Here is a 16,655-nt window from a genome sequence, read left to right as displayed (position 1 = left end):
GGCTGAATTCTTAGAACACTCACTTTTTAACCCACTACAATCTGGCTTCTTTCTCAGCATTCAACCAAAACTGCTCTCCAAGGTTCTCAATCATCTAGTACTTGCCAAATCCTGCGGCTTTTTCTCAGTATTTAATACTCTTAAATTCTCTGTAGTATTTTATACTGCTGACCCCCTTCTTCAAATAGGAACCTATTACATCCTGAATTTTCATGACACTACTCTCCTTGCTTTTTCACCTATATATATGGTCAATACTTCTCAGTGTCATTTGCAGAATCATCATCTTTTTCCCCATCTCTGTGTATGAATGCATTCTAGGGTTCTGTGCTGTGTCTTTTCTCCAGTCTCTACCTTAGTCATCTCATGAACTGCAGGGATTTAATTAAACATCTTTTCAGATGGCTCCCATATCTATATAACCAGCCCTATTCTTTTTTCCTGAACACAGCCCTATATAACAAAACAAATATTGGACTTCTCCAAGTGGAAGATGTCTGTAGATATCTCAGTCTTAACATGTGCAAAACAGACCCTTATTTACTCCCCAAAATGATCCCCTTTTCAAACTTCCCTAATTTCTATTGAGGGGATCATCATACTTCTAATTACCAAGTTTACAACCTCAGAGTCATTCTTAACTTTCACTTCCCCTTACTCCCCACATCCAATGCATTGTCGTATCTTATTGAGTTTGTTTGAGAAATGTATCTTACTTCCATTCACTTCTCTCAACTCCCATGAACACTTCCCTCCTCAAGAAGGAAGCTGCCCCTTGGCTTTAAGGTAAAAGCCAAACTCTTCTCTATGTTTTCATTTTTAAAGCCCTTTCCAATCTGGCTCCAAACTACCTTTCCAGTCTTATAGAATATTATTCTCCTGTATGTATTCTATATTCCAGCCCAATTTAGCTACTTGTTGTTTCTCATACAAGGCATTTCACCTTCTATTTCTTTGCCTTGGCCTAAGCTGTCCATCATGCCTAGAATGCTCTATCTCCTCTTACAATCCTGACTTTCCTTCAAAGCTCAGTCCAAATGCCATCTCCTCCAAGGAAACTAACACTCTTCCCTTCAGAAATCACTTCATATCTACTGTCTAGATATTTTATTTTCTTGTCTATGTATTCCTTTTGTCCCACTCAGTAGAATGTAAATTCCTTGAGGCCAGGGACTGTCTTTTGTTCCTCTGAATCTAGTATATAGGAGACATTTAATAAATTATGTTAAATTCAGCATAAGCTCCTTGACAGCATTGATTGGTTCACTCTTTAATTTATTTCTCCAGCATTTAACACATAGTAGGTGCTTATTAAATTTGTACTGAATCAACCGTAACCTCCTTCGAAGCAGAGACTGTTTTATATTTGTTTCCCCAGTATTTACCATAGCCCCCTAGAACATAGTAGGTATTTAAACACTGCTAAAGAAAGAAAACCATAATCTCATTAGAAACACTAGAAAAACTCCAAGACAGTTTTCCCACTCACTTGTCAGTGAATTTCCGATGACGATGTGCCACCATGACAGGGGAGTTGCTTTTAAATGGGGGATCCCGAAGGATCTGGTACTTCACAGGCCTGCAGCCAGAACACAATGGGCTATGAGGCTTAGAGGTAAGGAGAGCTGCATCAATTTCCATCCTCTCATCAAATGTGTAGACCTTCACTCCTGAGACCTTCCATTCAACGTTGAGTTTGACAGTGAGGGGTGTATCACAGAAGGTGTCCAAGGGTCCCAGGTGAATAGACTCATGGTTTTCTACTAAGACCTCCATGTCAAAGAGAGCTCGGGAGGAATCCATGGAGAGGTAGGTGATCCACAGTGTAAGGCTATCTGCATGGACCGGATGGAGGAAGAGCAGCTCCAGACTGCAGCCTTCTGCTGGACAAGGAACAGTCATGTTCATATGGTACAGATGGAGTTCTGGACTCCAGGCCTGTAAGCTTGGCTCACAAGGTTGGTCCACATCTGGGGGCCCTAGGAAAAGGCAGTGAGAGGGTGGAATGACCAAAAAAAAAGATAAAGAGTAATATCCTGTATTTGTGTTAAGCATTGCTCTGCCAGGTCAGCTTGTTTTGTCAGAGCATAGTGCTAATGAAGATAAGGATATGAGGTCATTCTTTGACTACAGTACATAACCCTGAAACTAGTCCAGCATTCTAATAGATCTGTGTATCAGTGTAAGTATCCCTCCACCTATGCAGGCATATACATGGCAGGCATGGTATTGTGGATGGAGAACTGCCCCAAGCCGTGGTCAAGGTTCAAGGTGTTGAAGTAATACTAGTTGTGTGACCCTGGGCAAGGTACTTAACTTCCCAATGCTCTTATTGTCCTTGTAGAGTCATTTCAGTCATGCCCAACTCTTTGTGACCCGTTTCAGGGATTTAATTGGCAAAAATACTAGAAAGATTTGCCATTTCTTTCTCCAGCTAATTTTACAGATGAGGAAATTGAGGGAAACAGGGTTAAGTGACTTGCCTAGGGTCACATAGCAAGTAAGTATCCGAGGCCAGATTTGAGCTCAGGTCTTCCTAGAGTCTGGGCCAGTGCTCTAGCCACTGGGAAACCTAGCCACCCAAGGCTCTAGGAAACTCTACAGGACTATAAGTTGTATAGATGGTACTATCTTATATTGCTAGAGGGAGTTTTCTCATCTGGGAGTTTCCTGTGTAGACCACAGTTCTAGTTCAATACTGTTCATCTATGCCTAACTTTCCTCAGTGATCCTCATCTATGTCTTCTTACAAATCTCCCCACAAACAACCTGAGGTCCAAACTAATCAATCAGCTCTAAATATGTGTCCTTGAAAGGGAGGAGGGGAACAGTTCAAAAAATGGGAACGGATCAGCACAAATTCTAAGTTCAAAAGCTAGGTTAACAAAGTATTGCATAGTACATGTCCTTACAGAATCCAACATTAACAAAGTTGTTTTTAGTATATTAGAATTTTGGGATGTAAATGGTTATTTACATCTTAAATCCGAACTAAAATCCCACCTTATACGGAAAGCCTTTCCAAACCCCTCTTAATTCTAGAGCTTCCCCTCTGTTAATTATTTTCTGTTTATCCTATGTGTAGTTTGCTTGTGCACATTTGTCTGAATGTTGTCTTCCCCAATAGACTGCACATTCCTTAAGGACAGGGACCTTCTTTTGCCTATGTTTGCATACCCAGCACTTAGCACAGTACCTGGCATATATTAGGCACTTAATAAATACATATTGATAGATTTAAAGTATATTAATACTAGCCTAACCACTGCAGTGTCAACACGAATTCTAAATTAGAGTTTAAACACAATGCTTTCTGAGTCTCTCCTCTCTCCACAAAATTTCTTTCTGGTTCTTTAGATCCGACTTGGCAACCCATCCATCCATGAACACTGGCTCATCACCTGTCTTTGCCGTAGCCTATTTTTTAGATTGCCTTTTAAATTCTCATTGTTGTGTGATCATGCTACTTGTGAACACATATGTGTCTGTCCAGGGAAAGCTGAAGGGCAAGAGAAATAAACCAGCATCATCGAATGAAAGTAAAATAGACATTCAGTTGCTAAGTTATACACACAAATGAGTATATATGGGTGGGGATGTGAGACCTATAATTTCACCATTTAAAGAAATCCTCAGTGTGGAAACTCCCTCTACCAGTCACACATTAACAGCTGATAGGCTAGTAACTTATCATTTTTGAGAATTGCCTGAAATACGGAGAGATTACGTGACCAATCAAGGGTGACACAGTGAGTATTTGTCAGAGGTACAATTAAATCATAAGTCTTCTCGGCTCAAAGGCCATTTCTCTGACCATCATGCCACATTGCCTCACAAATATCTATAAAGAAACACAAATCATAAAACTTCAAGTGGTCATGTATGCAGGAATAATCCACAGAAGTGGTTTTATTTTCCACTCCACAAATGCATATATGGCCTTAGCAATTCAGGATCCAAAATTTTAAAAGCAACACAAAACCCACTGCAAACATCTTCTCAGATATTTAATATAACTTATGATGCATACCATTTGACTTGGTATTCTAGTGATTTGTCTAGTGACTTGAATTAACCTCCCTCTCTCCCTCTTCCCACCCCCTATCTCTTTCTCTTTCTCTCTCTCTCCCTCCCTCCTTCCCTCTTTTTTCCTCTCTCCCTCCCTTTCTCCCTTTTCCTCTTGCCCTCCCCTTCTCTTCCCCCTCCCTCTCTATCTCTCCCTTCTCTGTCTCTCCTTCTATCTTCATCTCTCTCTGTCTCCTTTCTCTGTCTCTCTCTGTCTCTGTGTGCATCTCTCTTGACTAGATCTCCCCATCTCACCTAGGCTGGATGTTCAGCAGTCACTCTTAGACCTAATCCCACTGCTTATTGGCATAGGAGCTTTTTTTCTGACCCAAACCATTTTGCTCCTCCTTTGGCAACCTGATGACTCTGCTCTGGGAGGGCTCATCATATTGATGTGAGACTGAACTTAGGTCTAGTATACTGGAGCTCAGAGCTCTCAAGCTCAAGAGATCCCCCAGCCTCAGATTCCCTAGTAGCAGGGATTATAAGTATGTACCCCTATGCCTGGCCTCTCTCCTACCAGTTTGTTAACTCTGTGGGCAGGGACTTCGCCCTATTCCTTTTAGTACATGCTCCCTCTATAACACCTAGCACATTGGTAGATTATCAATGACTGTTGAATGGGGCTGAATGAACTATGATGTTATTTATAAATATTTCCATGAGTTTGTTTCTGAATATAGAATATGCCAAGATTTCATCATCTTTAAAGTGCTTTCTCCATAATTGTTTTCAATAATTTTTTTTGTTCTTACATTATCTATATTTTCCAACATATTCCTTTCCTACTTATCTCACAGAGCCACCCTTTCAGACAACAAATAAGTTTTTAAAAAAAAAAAAGCTCAGCAAAACTAACCAATAATTCAATAAATGTAGTATTCCGTGCCCATAATTCACCTACCTTTTCAAAGGAGTGGGTAAACCGCTTTAAGGCATTTTTAAAAGTACTAGGTCATGGTCTAGAGATCAGCAAACTAGGAAATAGCACAATTGCTCTCTATTTAGCTGAAGCCAGGCTTATGAGGAAGGTCCTTCTTAGAGGTCAGAAGGCTTACCACACCTTGAGATCCCACTCCCCTAGAACTTGTTTTCCTGAGCGGGTGAATGAATCTATAGCTGTGATTGCCGTTTCATGGGAGGCCCCAAATCGACTCACTTTCCAGACTTCTTCATCTCTTTGCCAGTAACCTTGCCCCACGTGTGTACCCCTCTCTTACTTTCGATTTCCCCCTTAGGATTTGTCTTTCTCTTTTAGAATATAAGTTCCTTGTGGGTAGGGACTGTCTTGTTGGCTTGTATTTTTATCCCCAATGTTTGACTCTAAGCCTAGCACATAGTTGAGTGCTTAATAAATGTACATTTTGGAGACTAAAAGGGGGGCTTAGGAAACTAAAATGCTTTGCCCCATACCACTCAGCTTGCATTAGAATTCAGAGTTCTTCCTTACTCTCACCTCTTGCTGTATAGACTCAGAAGATCTCTAAATTTTTTTTCCAAGAATTCAGAGATAAATAAAGAGCCAGAGAATGAAACAGGTCCTAAAATACCAGCACAGGACAAACTGTTTGCTACACAAAAATAGTCTTTCATGAAATGCCAATCTAAATTTTTCAGATACCGTGCCAGTGCAGAGTTTATGTTCCTTTTTCCATTCTTCAGAATGGAAATTCTGGTTTAGAATATTGTATACAGTCAATCAAGGCTTTTACCTCCTCCGGTCTTCTTCAAGGTTCTTTTCTCTTGCATATAAAAAGTGACAATTTTTGGAACACTTTTATCTCTTCGATTATATTAGCCTCAATTTTTCTCTATCTGATTTTAGATTACAAGTCTGTCAAGAGAGAACTAAATCTCTACCAGTGTTGTCTCCAGTAGTAAATGGCACAGTGGTTCTTTATGAATGATAAAAATGCAATAATGATGATAATGCTGTTGCTGATACTGATGATGTGATGATAAAGAGACCACTAGTAATATCTCCCTTTGGGGACAAGGATTTAGAAAAATTTGAAGAAAAATTTATGAATCTTTTTTTTTGGCCTTTCTCCTTTGGAAGAACAAAAAGATTCGCTCTGTAAATTGAGCTAATGGGTGCTAGTATATATATGAGTGAAGTGGGGAAGGCGGAATCACAAAAGTGACAGCTAAAATATTTTCAGCCTTTGGGGAGCCTGGCTGAAGTTATGTCTCATGTACAGCTAGTTCCCAGTTAATAGACTCATAAATACCATAGATCAGAACGAACAGTGTAGAACACCTAGTTCATCCCCATTGACTCCCTCCAGCATGAGTGTCCCCCTGTAATGTGTTTTCCATTACCTTCCTGAAACAAATGACTAAGAAGTAGGGCTTCGGTGTTTTGTGGGTCAGTCTGTCTCATGGATATGTTTATTATTTATGTCAAACATTATATAGTTACATTCATTTAAACAATTATACTGAGTATACTATGGTGTTGCATATCGGATAGAGAGCCAGCCTTGGAGTCAGAAAGACCTTATTTCAAGTCCTACCATTCACTGACATATACTATTTACCACTGACATATACTATCTGCATTGTCCCAGGAAAATCACTTAATCTCTCAGTTCAGAGGGAGTTTCTACACTGGGAGTTCCCTACATTGATGAAATCACAAATCTGGGACAAAATGTCTTGCGTTACATTTCTTAAAGTATAATAGAACAAATAAAATGTTATATAACAATATTAACAATATATAATACGACAACATAACAATATAATATGATACAATGTTTAGCCAACAGTTATGGATACACAATTCTATGTGCCCATCCTAAAGTTACTTTTTAGGTACTCCTACCCCATTGCCTTTCTTAGACACTGAGAAGAACTGTTCTTCCCCTCCATCACTGTCACTTAGTACATCAAAATAATCTCCACAGCCAGTCTCAAAATAGTTGCAGATGTCCATCAATTACCAAAAAGATTTGACACTCAACAACTCATTCATCCTTATATCACTTAGATTCACAAAGGCCCAGGTAGCTGAAGTGTTTTGTCCAAAATTCAGACTAATTCCAACCCAATGTCTTACTGTCTTGCTCATCTCAAGGACCAGTGGTATGGTTCTGCCATTTCCCAGTACAGGGCAAAAAGTAAGAAGCTGCTCAGTTTTACCTACTGCCTCCTCGGGAGTCCAGTAACCTGAAGAGTCACACACACGACGTGAAGAAGCAGAATGGACATACTGACGGAAAGTCCCATCTTCTGTGCACACTCCACACAGACTGCCAGCATCCCTAAGGGGAGAGAGAGAGAGAGAAAGAGAGAGAGAGAGAGAGAGAGAGAGAGAGAGAGAGAGAGAGAGAGAGAGAGAGGGGAAGGGATATTCAAAGAATGGAAGACAAAAGAAGGAGGAAATTATGAGAACCCATAGCTGAGAGTATCAAGGGGAAGACCCATTTATTACCCAATTCATTTCCCCCTTGTTTGGACTTCTCAGCAGCACGATTCATATTCACAAAGAAATCTAAAGGTCATAAAGGAGAAATCAGTCCTAACCAAGCAGTCAGGAGAAGAAGAGTCAGTATTGTAATCTCACCAAAACATGAAAAGTTATCATTTCTTTCTTTCTAACAGAGAATTTCTTCATCACTTATTACTCTGCTTCAGAGTCCAAAAGCTTCTTGTGTTCCTCTCAATGTTAAAAAAAATCAGAATATGATTTGATACTGAGATGATCATATTAATTTTCATAAACCTGCGTCAGTTTCCCTAAATGTAAGCTTCCTTCAAGTAAGGAGCAAATATTCTTTGTCTTTGTATTTCCTTTATGGCCTCACTCATGCTTTGCATACTCTTTTTTGGGTGGGAGGTGATGATTTAATTGTTATAGGGAACTAATTGGGAGAAAACTTCCTCTATTGAGGCATATAACCCCCCCACACACACACACACACACACCTTGCAGAGGTTCCTGGATCACAGACAGATTAAGACACTTGCCCCAGGTCACATGAATAGTACATGCTAGAGGTGGAATTTGATTCCAGGTCTCCCTTTGTCTTTTTTTAAAATTTTATTTCTTTTATTTTACTTTGTGAAATAAAATAAGCATTTCCATAACATAGTAGAATAATAAAAAGATGACTGCACATGAAACTGCAAATCTATTATGTACAATTTGCTATTCCATTTAAATGTATAATAAATTTATCATTTTTATTTTTTTCTTCTGACCATTAGACACAAATATGTATAAGCTAGCTCCCTATACGTTGTCTTGCTGCACCTTGCATTTAAATAATGGGTGCTTAATAAAAATTTGTTGAATTAATAATATATTTATGTAATGCTTTCTAGTTTTTATGGAGTTTTCTTCAGAGCAAAGATTATATGAAGAACATCTGCAAGTATTAGTTCTCCCATTTTACAGATGAAGAAGCTGAGACTCAGAAAGGCTATGGTGTTCATTGAGAGCCAGATTTGAACCCAACCTCTTGATTTTTAGTACAGAGCTTCTTCTACTTCTGACCTCTCAGCAATGATCTATTGAATGAATTCTCTTGACATATTAAAATACTTCCAACTACTAATGACATTGACCAAATAAAATGAAGCAGCATAGTCTATTAACAAGTCCATATTCTGGGCCACCAAGAGAGGGGAGGGTAGCAGTAGCTGAAGGTCAGGGAAGTAGCTTTTGAGGGCCATTCCCTGAAACCTGGACGGTTTCCCCAGACACAGTGCAGCTGGGGATGGAAACAGGCATTAAATCAGAACACTTCCCTAGTGTTCTGGGGAAAAGCGTCTCTCTAAGGGAAGATTTCTGACACTCTGCTGGAATGTTGGTATACACAGTTTAATGTTCTGGTACTCAGCTCTTTTTGTAATTAGTGAAGGTTTCCATAGGCCCCTCACTTTCCTGGCATTGATACTCATTTTCAATGGCCACGAACTTATCATGTTTTCTTGGATATATTTGGCCTTTCTTCTTGCTTGCATGCGTAGACAGGGCCCCCTTATGACATGAGAATTCCAAATACCAACTAGGGATGGTAAACACAGTAGCCTGCCCCACGTAAACTCCTGGGGATGTGACGTGAGTCTATAACCAATGAACATATCAGGAGATCTCAAAACTACAACCCATTAGAGCGACGTAAGAAAGCAAATGGCTGTCTCCTCAGCCAGCAGCTTGTGGCAACCCAGTGCTGATGTCGGGTTTGTCGTCAGGTTTGTACCGGAGAGAAAATAGAAAGATTAAATTGTTTATGTGTGCTATGTAAACGGATGTAAAATTCTGGTCTGTGCATGTTCCCACAGGGCTCGCTCTTCAGTCTGCCCAATCCAAGCTACACAAAATCACAGGTGCAGAAAGATACCCCTTACCCTATCTCATAAGACAGATGCATGTATAACTAGCTTGTGACAACCTTACTGTTCATATGCTAAGTAACTCTGGGCTTAGATAATATACGTACACGTATATAAATATATGTATATATATATATATATGTGTGTGTGTGTGTCTATATATACATATATAGACACACACATATAGTAATACATAAAAATGTTAGGCAATGATTCTTCCTTCTAGTTTTATAACCATCACCCTTTCCTTCCCCCCAAAAGATTACCACAGTGATACCATAAAATTATGCAAAAAAATTCCCCAAATTAATTTTAATTTACCTTAATCTACAAATGCATTTTTCTGACATATATGTATATATATACATATATAAAACATGTATGTATATGGTAGATGTCATTTCTATAATGATTTAATGTTATAAAGTTTTATATGCATTATTTCATTTGATCCTTTCATATAAACACATACCAATATAAATATATACATATATGTGTGTGTCTATATCTATCTATCTATACACACACACACACACACACAAAATACAAATGCAGATAGACACATAATAGCTCACAGGTATCAGATATAGCTGATATTTATATTATACTTTAAAGTTTGCAAAGCCTTATATATACATATGCAATTTAATAAATACATATAACTATATATAATACACATAGTATACTATATACAGTATATTATGTATAGTACACATACTAAACTTAGTAGTTATATAATTATATAGAGATGTAGTTTATATAGTTATACAAATATGATATATAATCATTATATGGAATAAAAATGTATTTATAGTTTTTAGTATAAAGTATATACACATAACTATTCGTAGTTTCTATATATTGTATAGAATCTAGTATAGATTTATATGTACTCTATATGGTTGTGGTATATACTTATATACACTATACAGTTGTATATACAGTTATTTCTAACAGTCATATGATCAAAGCATGTTTATATCTAATGAGCTCTTATGTCTCATTATATGTGAATATACATATAGATGGATAGATAATATTTTTCTCACAACACTGTGAGGTAAATATCATTATTCCTATTTTATTGATGAGGAAACTGAGGCAGTTAAGTGACTTGTACAGAGTCACATAGCTAGTAAGTACCTGAGGAAGAATTTAAGCCTAGCTCTTCCTAACTCCAAGTCTAGTACATACACACACACACACACACACACACACTTATTTTGATGACTAAGAATAGCTTCCCTAACCACCTCATAGAATTGTAAGGGGGATCAAATGAAAGAGATGTGAAAACAGTGCTTTAAAAATATAAAAACAGCATAAAACATGAGGTCATAGCATCAAATGGAAACTGTCAATTTGGAATCAAAGTGATTGTCACCCGGAGAAAGTTGGGGAAAGTACCTTTAGGACTTTCGGTTACATCACAATTGCTTTCTTCCTCCCTGACTTTCCTCTCCCACTCAAACCCACGTAGCATTTGACTATAAGGAATGCTGTTCGGGTACATCATATCCTTGCTTGGTCTTGGGCACATTATAGGGTAGAGCAAAGCCAATCTTTTCTCCTAGGGGGAGCCGTAAACCACTGGTGTGGTAGCTCAGGGAAGTTCCCAAAAGTATCCCATTACCACCAATTTTGCCCAACTTCTTGGGCAAATAATCTCAGTCAAGTTTCTGGGTTTTACCTTAAGACTTTGATAACTGCCAAAATGCCAACAATTCTGGGAGGGGTCACATTTTAAGCTATTGTCAATCATTAATGCCTCAATACAAATAAAAGATGCTAGGATGGATTTTGATCATAGTGAGAAGAGTAAAAAGGATATTGTAAGCAAAGTGCCTGGTGGGAATTTGGAATATCCAGCTTCTCCAAAAGGAGCAAAGTCCTGAAGAGAAAGCTTGGGAACACCAAAGGAAGCCACCAACTTCCCAATTCTGCACAAAACTGGACCCCATATTGTGCTTTCAAATTTAATATTTGTCAGAGACTACCTCGAATTTTTTGTGCAAAATATATACACATCCCACCAGCACAGCCAGGAGGAATGATCCCTATTTTTCTCCTCTCTGACATTGGAGTAGTAGCTGGCCACTTTCCTCACTGAAAAGGTAGTGGCTAATGCCTGCCAATTGGCAAGTATACTTCAGAGCCTGCCAGTTCATCCTCAACACCTTCCTCAACTGCTGGACGACCACAGATGTCATGCCAGATGTGCCATTTTCTATATGGGTGTTCAAAGAAATGCCCGTCAGACATCCTCCCAAAAAAATGAGCACATGTAGTAGGCTGGCCAGTCATTTACTAAACGAGGTCAGATCTGGGATTGGAGCAAAATTAAGGCTCAAGAGAGTATCCTGGATCTCACTATGTGACTCATTAATTTTTCGTTGGTACAATTTGGGGTTTTCCCTGTGCAGGCGCACAAGAAAGCTTCACTCCCCACCATTCTCAGAAAAGGAAAAAAAAACAAAGCAAAACAAAACAAATCTATTACTCCTTATAACTGCTCTCTCTACACCACCCCCAAGCACTGATCTCACCTTTCATACAGAACTCCACTAATAGGAGGCAGCCAGTGAATAGTGAGGGAATCTTGAGTCTGTCCAATGACCATTGGTGGAATTGGGATGGGGGTGGGTCTTTTGCTGTCACTCCACTGCTGATACACCAGATCCAAATAGCAATGCATGCGGGCCACTTGGTTTGGGGTGAAGTGATCAGTGCAGTCATCATCTGTGAATGAAATATAAAAGGGAGACAAAGGAAACAAGTTGAGAAAGATAAAGTGCTGCTACGGAATGTTAAGTAGGGAATCATCTTCAAATGATTGCACTAGATGAAGGTAAAATTCAAATGCCCCCAGGCTCAGAAATTGGTCTGAATGGACTGCTAAATGTTCAAGAGGCCACAAGATGGCAGTATTTCAGCACGTGGCTTTTCCATGTGTGACCAGTTGTGATGCTGAAGAAAAACCCTGTTTGTTGCCCAGAGATCTGACAGGTCGGAGGAGAGATGTCCCAAGAACCTGAGACAAAAAATATGTCCCAGGGATACTAACGGAAGGAGAAAGTGGCTAACTTCTGATGAACCTTCTATTATAGTTCAGGAGAATTGTTATTAAAATTGAAACACGTCCTTTACTTCAAAACTCTTGCTTTTTCCCTACCTGCAGATCAGTTTCCTGGGTTTCTCCTTAGAGGTTCAAGCCATGACACTGTCCTCCTTCTGGCAGCTTCCAAGACTTGCTGCTTGGGTGGTGGGGTGGGATCTATTAACTAGCTGTACCTGAATGATTTGGCAATATGGAACTATATGAGAAAATTATTGCTGGATCACAGAGGTGATCGGGTTATCGTCTTTCTCTGTAGAACTGCTTGATTGTAAATGTCATCACCAGTGTCCGGTTAAAGTATTTTTTCAAAGGAAAAAAAAAATTAAGACCTAATAAAAACACCAACAAAAGAATTCCTATTTTTTTGTTTCGTTTTGATGGCCCTTAAGAAAGGAGCCCTGGACCTCACAGAAAGAACTATCCCTTCCACCTACTTCTATAGAAGACTTTGCAGGCAAATCCTCCTTTACCCCAGAGGTCAGGTGACTATGGCCATCAGTAGGAAGGGCTCGAGGCTATTCTTAGCCTAAGGCTGTGTGTGCAGTGGAAGAATACCAAGAGAAACTATAATCTTCCTAGTTAGTTATATTAGTGGTTCCACGGATAGAACAATGGGCCAAAAGTCAGGAAGGCCTGAGTTCAAATTTGGCCTCAGACACTTACTAGCTGTGTGATCCTGGGCAAGTCACTTAACCTCTGTTGACCTTCATCCACTGGAGAAGGAAATGGCAAACCACTCCAGTACCTCTGCCAAGAAAATCCCATGGATGGTATGGTCCGTGGGGTCAGGAAGGGTCAGACATGATGACTAAACATCAGCAACAGTTATGTTAAGGCAGAACAGAGGCAGGAATGTGGAAATGGGGATCAGGTGAGAGAGAAACTAAAGAACACAGTTGGTCTGAGAGTCAGGAATACCCAAATACAGTCCCAATTGTGAGAAACAAATGGAACTTGAATTAGTCTATCCTCAATGTACTCACTGGGTTCCTTTCCTATTTCTGTCTTTCTGAATCCTTTAGGCTAACTTCAGATGCTACATCCTCTTTGAATACTTCTCCATGTCCAAATTCTTTAGTGTTTTCTCCTTCCTCAAATTAGCTTTCATTTATCTGTCTCTGCACATTGAGTGCCCTCTTGGGTAGAGTATAACCTCCACAAGGACAAAGAATTATGTGTTTTTGCCTTTGTACACATAGCCCTTAGCACAATATCTTGTACTCAGTAAGGGTTGAGCAAGTGCTGGTTGAACTAGCTTCCCAGTATTCTTGATCTGATGGCAGTTTTATGGTGAAAAAAATGAGTCTTCAACTACTATGGGGAAATATGCATTTGGTATATGGATGCATGTGAAAATAAATTTTAAAATGCGTTTAAAGACATTCAAGACCTGATCTGAATAGTCTTCATTTCTGCCTTAGTGAATCGCAAAGAACAGGTAGTATTTGAGATTCAGTAAGTACAAGGAGGATCCCTACCCCCTTTAAATCCCACTGAGTTTTTTAGACTTAATGCCTCAAGAGAATGAACATTGTCCCGTGCCTTGTGCACAGTAGGCAGTTAATAAGTGATTACCAATTGAAGACCATGGAATCACTGTATCCAGAATGTGGGGGAGTCCTCAAGAGGCCCTAGCCTAACAGACTTGGATAGACAGGGATCCATACTCTTCTGAAAGATTTGCAGGGATAGAGGTTCCATTTTTTTCCCTCAAAATAATCTTGCAACACTCCAGTAGTGTTTCAAGTTCTTCAAGGAGACATTAAACAAATGCATCCCCTCTGTTCCTGTCTTCCCCTTTCTAAATCATTTTTCCTCCTGCCTTCCCCCTCCATCCCTCCAAAGGATATGTTCATGAGACAAAACAAAGATGGTGATGCACTCGTCATTTTCTATTACCTGTATAGCTCATGTAGTTACTGAAGGGTGTCCCAGAGAAGTGGTTTTGGCCACAGGTGTCATTAGTAGGTTCTGGGTCCTGGCACAGCTTACTTTTGGGTGTGGGGGCTGTGTCAGCACAAAGGTCTCCTGTGTCCATGGTTGGTGTAGTTTCCCTGCAGGGATCATCACAAGATTCCCTTTCACTGACCCCTTTGAAGACATGATACAGCCCCAAGACATGTCCTACTTCATGGATCATTATGTTGGTATGGCCAGGCATGCCATAATAGGTTGGGTTGAGGACGACACCACCTGCAAGAGAAGGTTTGAGATATATCCTTGAGAGAACAAGCAACCAGTCCCCTCCCCACCCCAGTGTGAAGTACTTCCTGAAAAATTTCAGCCGCTAAATTTTAGCCTTCACAAAGATAATTAGATTTTTTATGACCCCCAGTGACAATGGTGGGGAGGCAGCTAGGTATTGCAGTGGGCACAGTGCTGGACCTAGAGTCAAGGAGACTTGAATTCAAATCCGGCCTGATATACTTACTAGTTTATGACCTTGGGCAAGTCACTTAACCTCTGCCTCAGTTTCCTCTTCTGTAAAATGGAAATAATAATGGAACCTCCTTCCCAGGGTTTTTTGAGTAGCAAATGAGATCATACTTTTAAATGCTTAGTCTGGCACATAGTATTTAATAAACGTTTGTCTCTTTCCTTCCTGTGTGACCCTGGACAAGTCATTCAATCTCTCGGTGTACCAATTTCCTCATCTGTAAAATGAAAGGGTTGGATTTGATGGTTCCTAAGGTCCCTTCCAGCTCTAAATCTATTATTGCCCATCTTCCTGCCCCCAAGGCCACTTGTAACTTAAAAAATAGTAATAAATGATGGTGCCGGTGTCAGCACAAAGACAGAAGAGTAAAGATCTCCCAAGTGTCTTGATGCCTAAACATTTGTTCTTTCAGGTCAATTCAACATCCAAATTTTCCTTCCTCCGTTCACCACTTTGAGCACTCCTAGGAAGAATACACATAGTCTCAGCCTTGTCTTCAGTTAGCTAGCTGGTGCAGTGGATGGAGCACTGGGCCTGGAGTAAGGAAGACTCCTCTTCCTGAGTTCAAATCTGGTCTCCAAAACTTCCTAGATACGTGACCCTGGACAAGTCGCTTGACTCTGTTTGCTTTAGTTTTCTCATCTGTAAAATGAGCTGGAGAAAGAGATGGCAAACCACTCTGGTATCTTTGCCAAGAAAACTCCAAATACAAGGTCACAAAGAGTCAGATACAACTAAAACAACTGAACAACAAGTAAGCTTATCATCCCAATTCCCAAATTTAAAAAAAAATCATCATACTCTAGATGGAAAGTTGAAATTCCTTGAAAGTAGGAAAATTTCAATCAATGTTATGAGTGTTTATCATCGCCTCTTTCCACTACCATGACCACAGTCATCATCATTATCACATTCCACAAACAATTAGACTTTCAACTCTTCAAACAACCATCTCAAAATGTGTCTTAGGAGAGCCAAATTTAGGGACCAGATTGATCTCTCCAAGTTTCATTTCCCAAATCTTATTTTAAGTGCCGAGTGTCACTATGTGTCTGCTTGTCTCTCTGTCTCTTATCTATGTCGTTAAGAAGCAGGGCAAACCTGGAAGCCAAATGGTTCTTCATCTTTAAAGAAGGCCCACCCATTCCCCAGGAGGGAGGGAGGCAAGGAGCATACAGACTGCAGGATCACAGATTTATACCTGAAAAGGTCATTGAGTTCAACTGCTCCTTAAAACAGATGAGAAAAATGAGGCCCAGAAATGCTAAGTTATTTACCCAAGGTTGTACAACTTGTAAATAATAGAGCTGAGATGTAAACCTAAGTCTTCTGACTACAAAATCTAGCACCAAACTGCCTTCTCTCCCTTTCCACTCAGCAAACAGTTTGCCCTTTGGACAATTTAACCTTGATTGTTTCCAATCAAGCTCTAAAATCCCTCTAGTAATTTCTACTATTTGTGCAGGAAAGAGGCAAGTGATTTGTAATCACCAGAGGATATACCAGAAAAGAAGGATACTAGAAATAGAATATTCCAGAGGGAAGTAAAGGGGTAGTACAAAAAGAGAGTAAGATAAAAGGAAACAATAACCTGGTCATAGAGGAGCCTTAGAGCACTGGCCTTCTGGTCAACCTCTGAAAGCAATAGTTTGAGTTGGAAATGTGTTATTTGCTAGTCTAAGGATATTGTCC

General features: G+C 39.6%; 1 protein-coding gene across 1 annotated transcript in view; it reads right to left on the bottom strand.

Annotated features, from left to right (window-relative positions):
• PAPPA2 (pappalysin 2) overlaps nucleotides 1-16,655 on the bottom strand; it is a 393,032-nt gene that overhangs the window by 231,151 nt on the left and 145,226 nt on the right. Inside the window, exons 4-7 of the mRNA XM_036756565.1 lie at nucleotides 14,426-14,719; nucleotides 11,955-12,147; nucleotides 7,210-7,331; nucleotides 1,490-1,979 (exon numbers count right to left, since the gene is read on the bottom strand). Coding sequence (XP_036612460.1) covers nucleotides 1,490-1,979; nucleotides 7,210-7,331; nucleotides 11,955-12,147; nucleotides 14,426-14,719 — 1,099 coding nt within the window. The remainder of the gene's footprint in view (nucleotides 1-1,489; nucleotides 1,980-7,209; nucleotides 7,332-11,954; nucleotides 12,148-14,425; nucleotides 14,720-16,655) is intronic.

The sequence above is a fragment of the Trichosurus vulpecula genome, chromosome 4 (assembly GCF_011100635.1).
Source record: "Trichosurus vulpecula isolate mTriVul1 chromosome 4, mTriVul1.pri, whole genome shotgun sequence".
Classification (NCBI taxonomy): Eukaryota; Metazoa; Chordata; class Mammalia; order Diprotodontia; family Phalangeridae; genus Trichosurus; species Trichosurus vulpecula.
The sequence above is the reverse complement of the archived record's forward strand: the minus strand, read 5'-3'. Positions and strand labels throughout refer to the sequence as shown.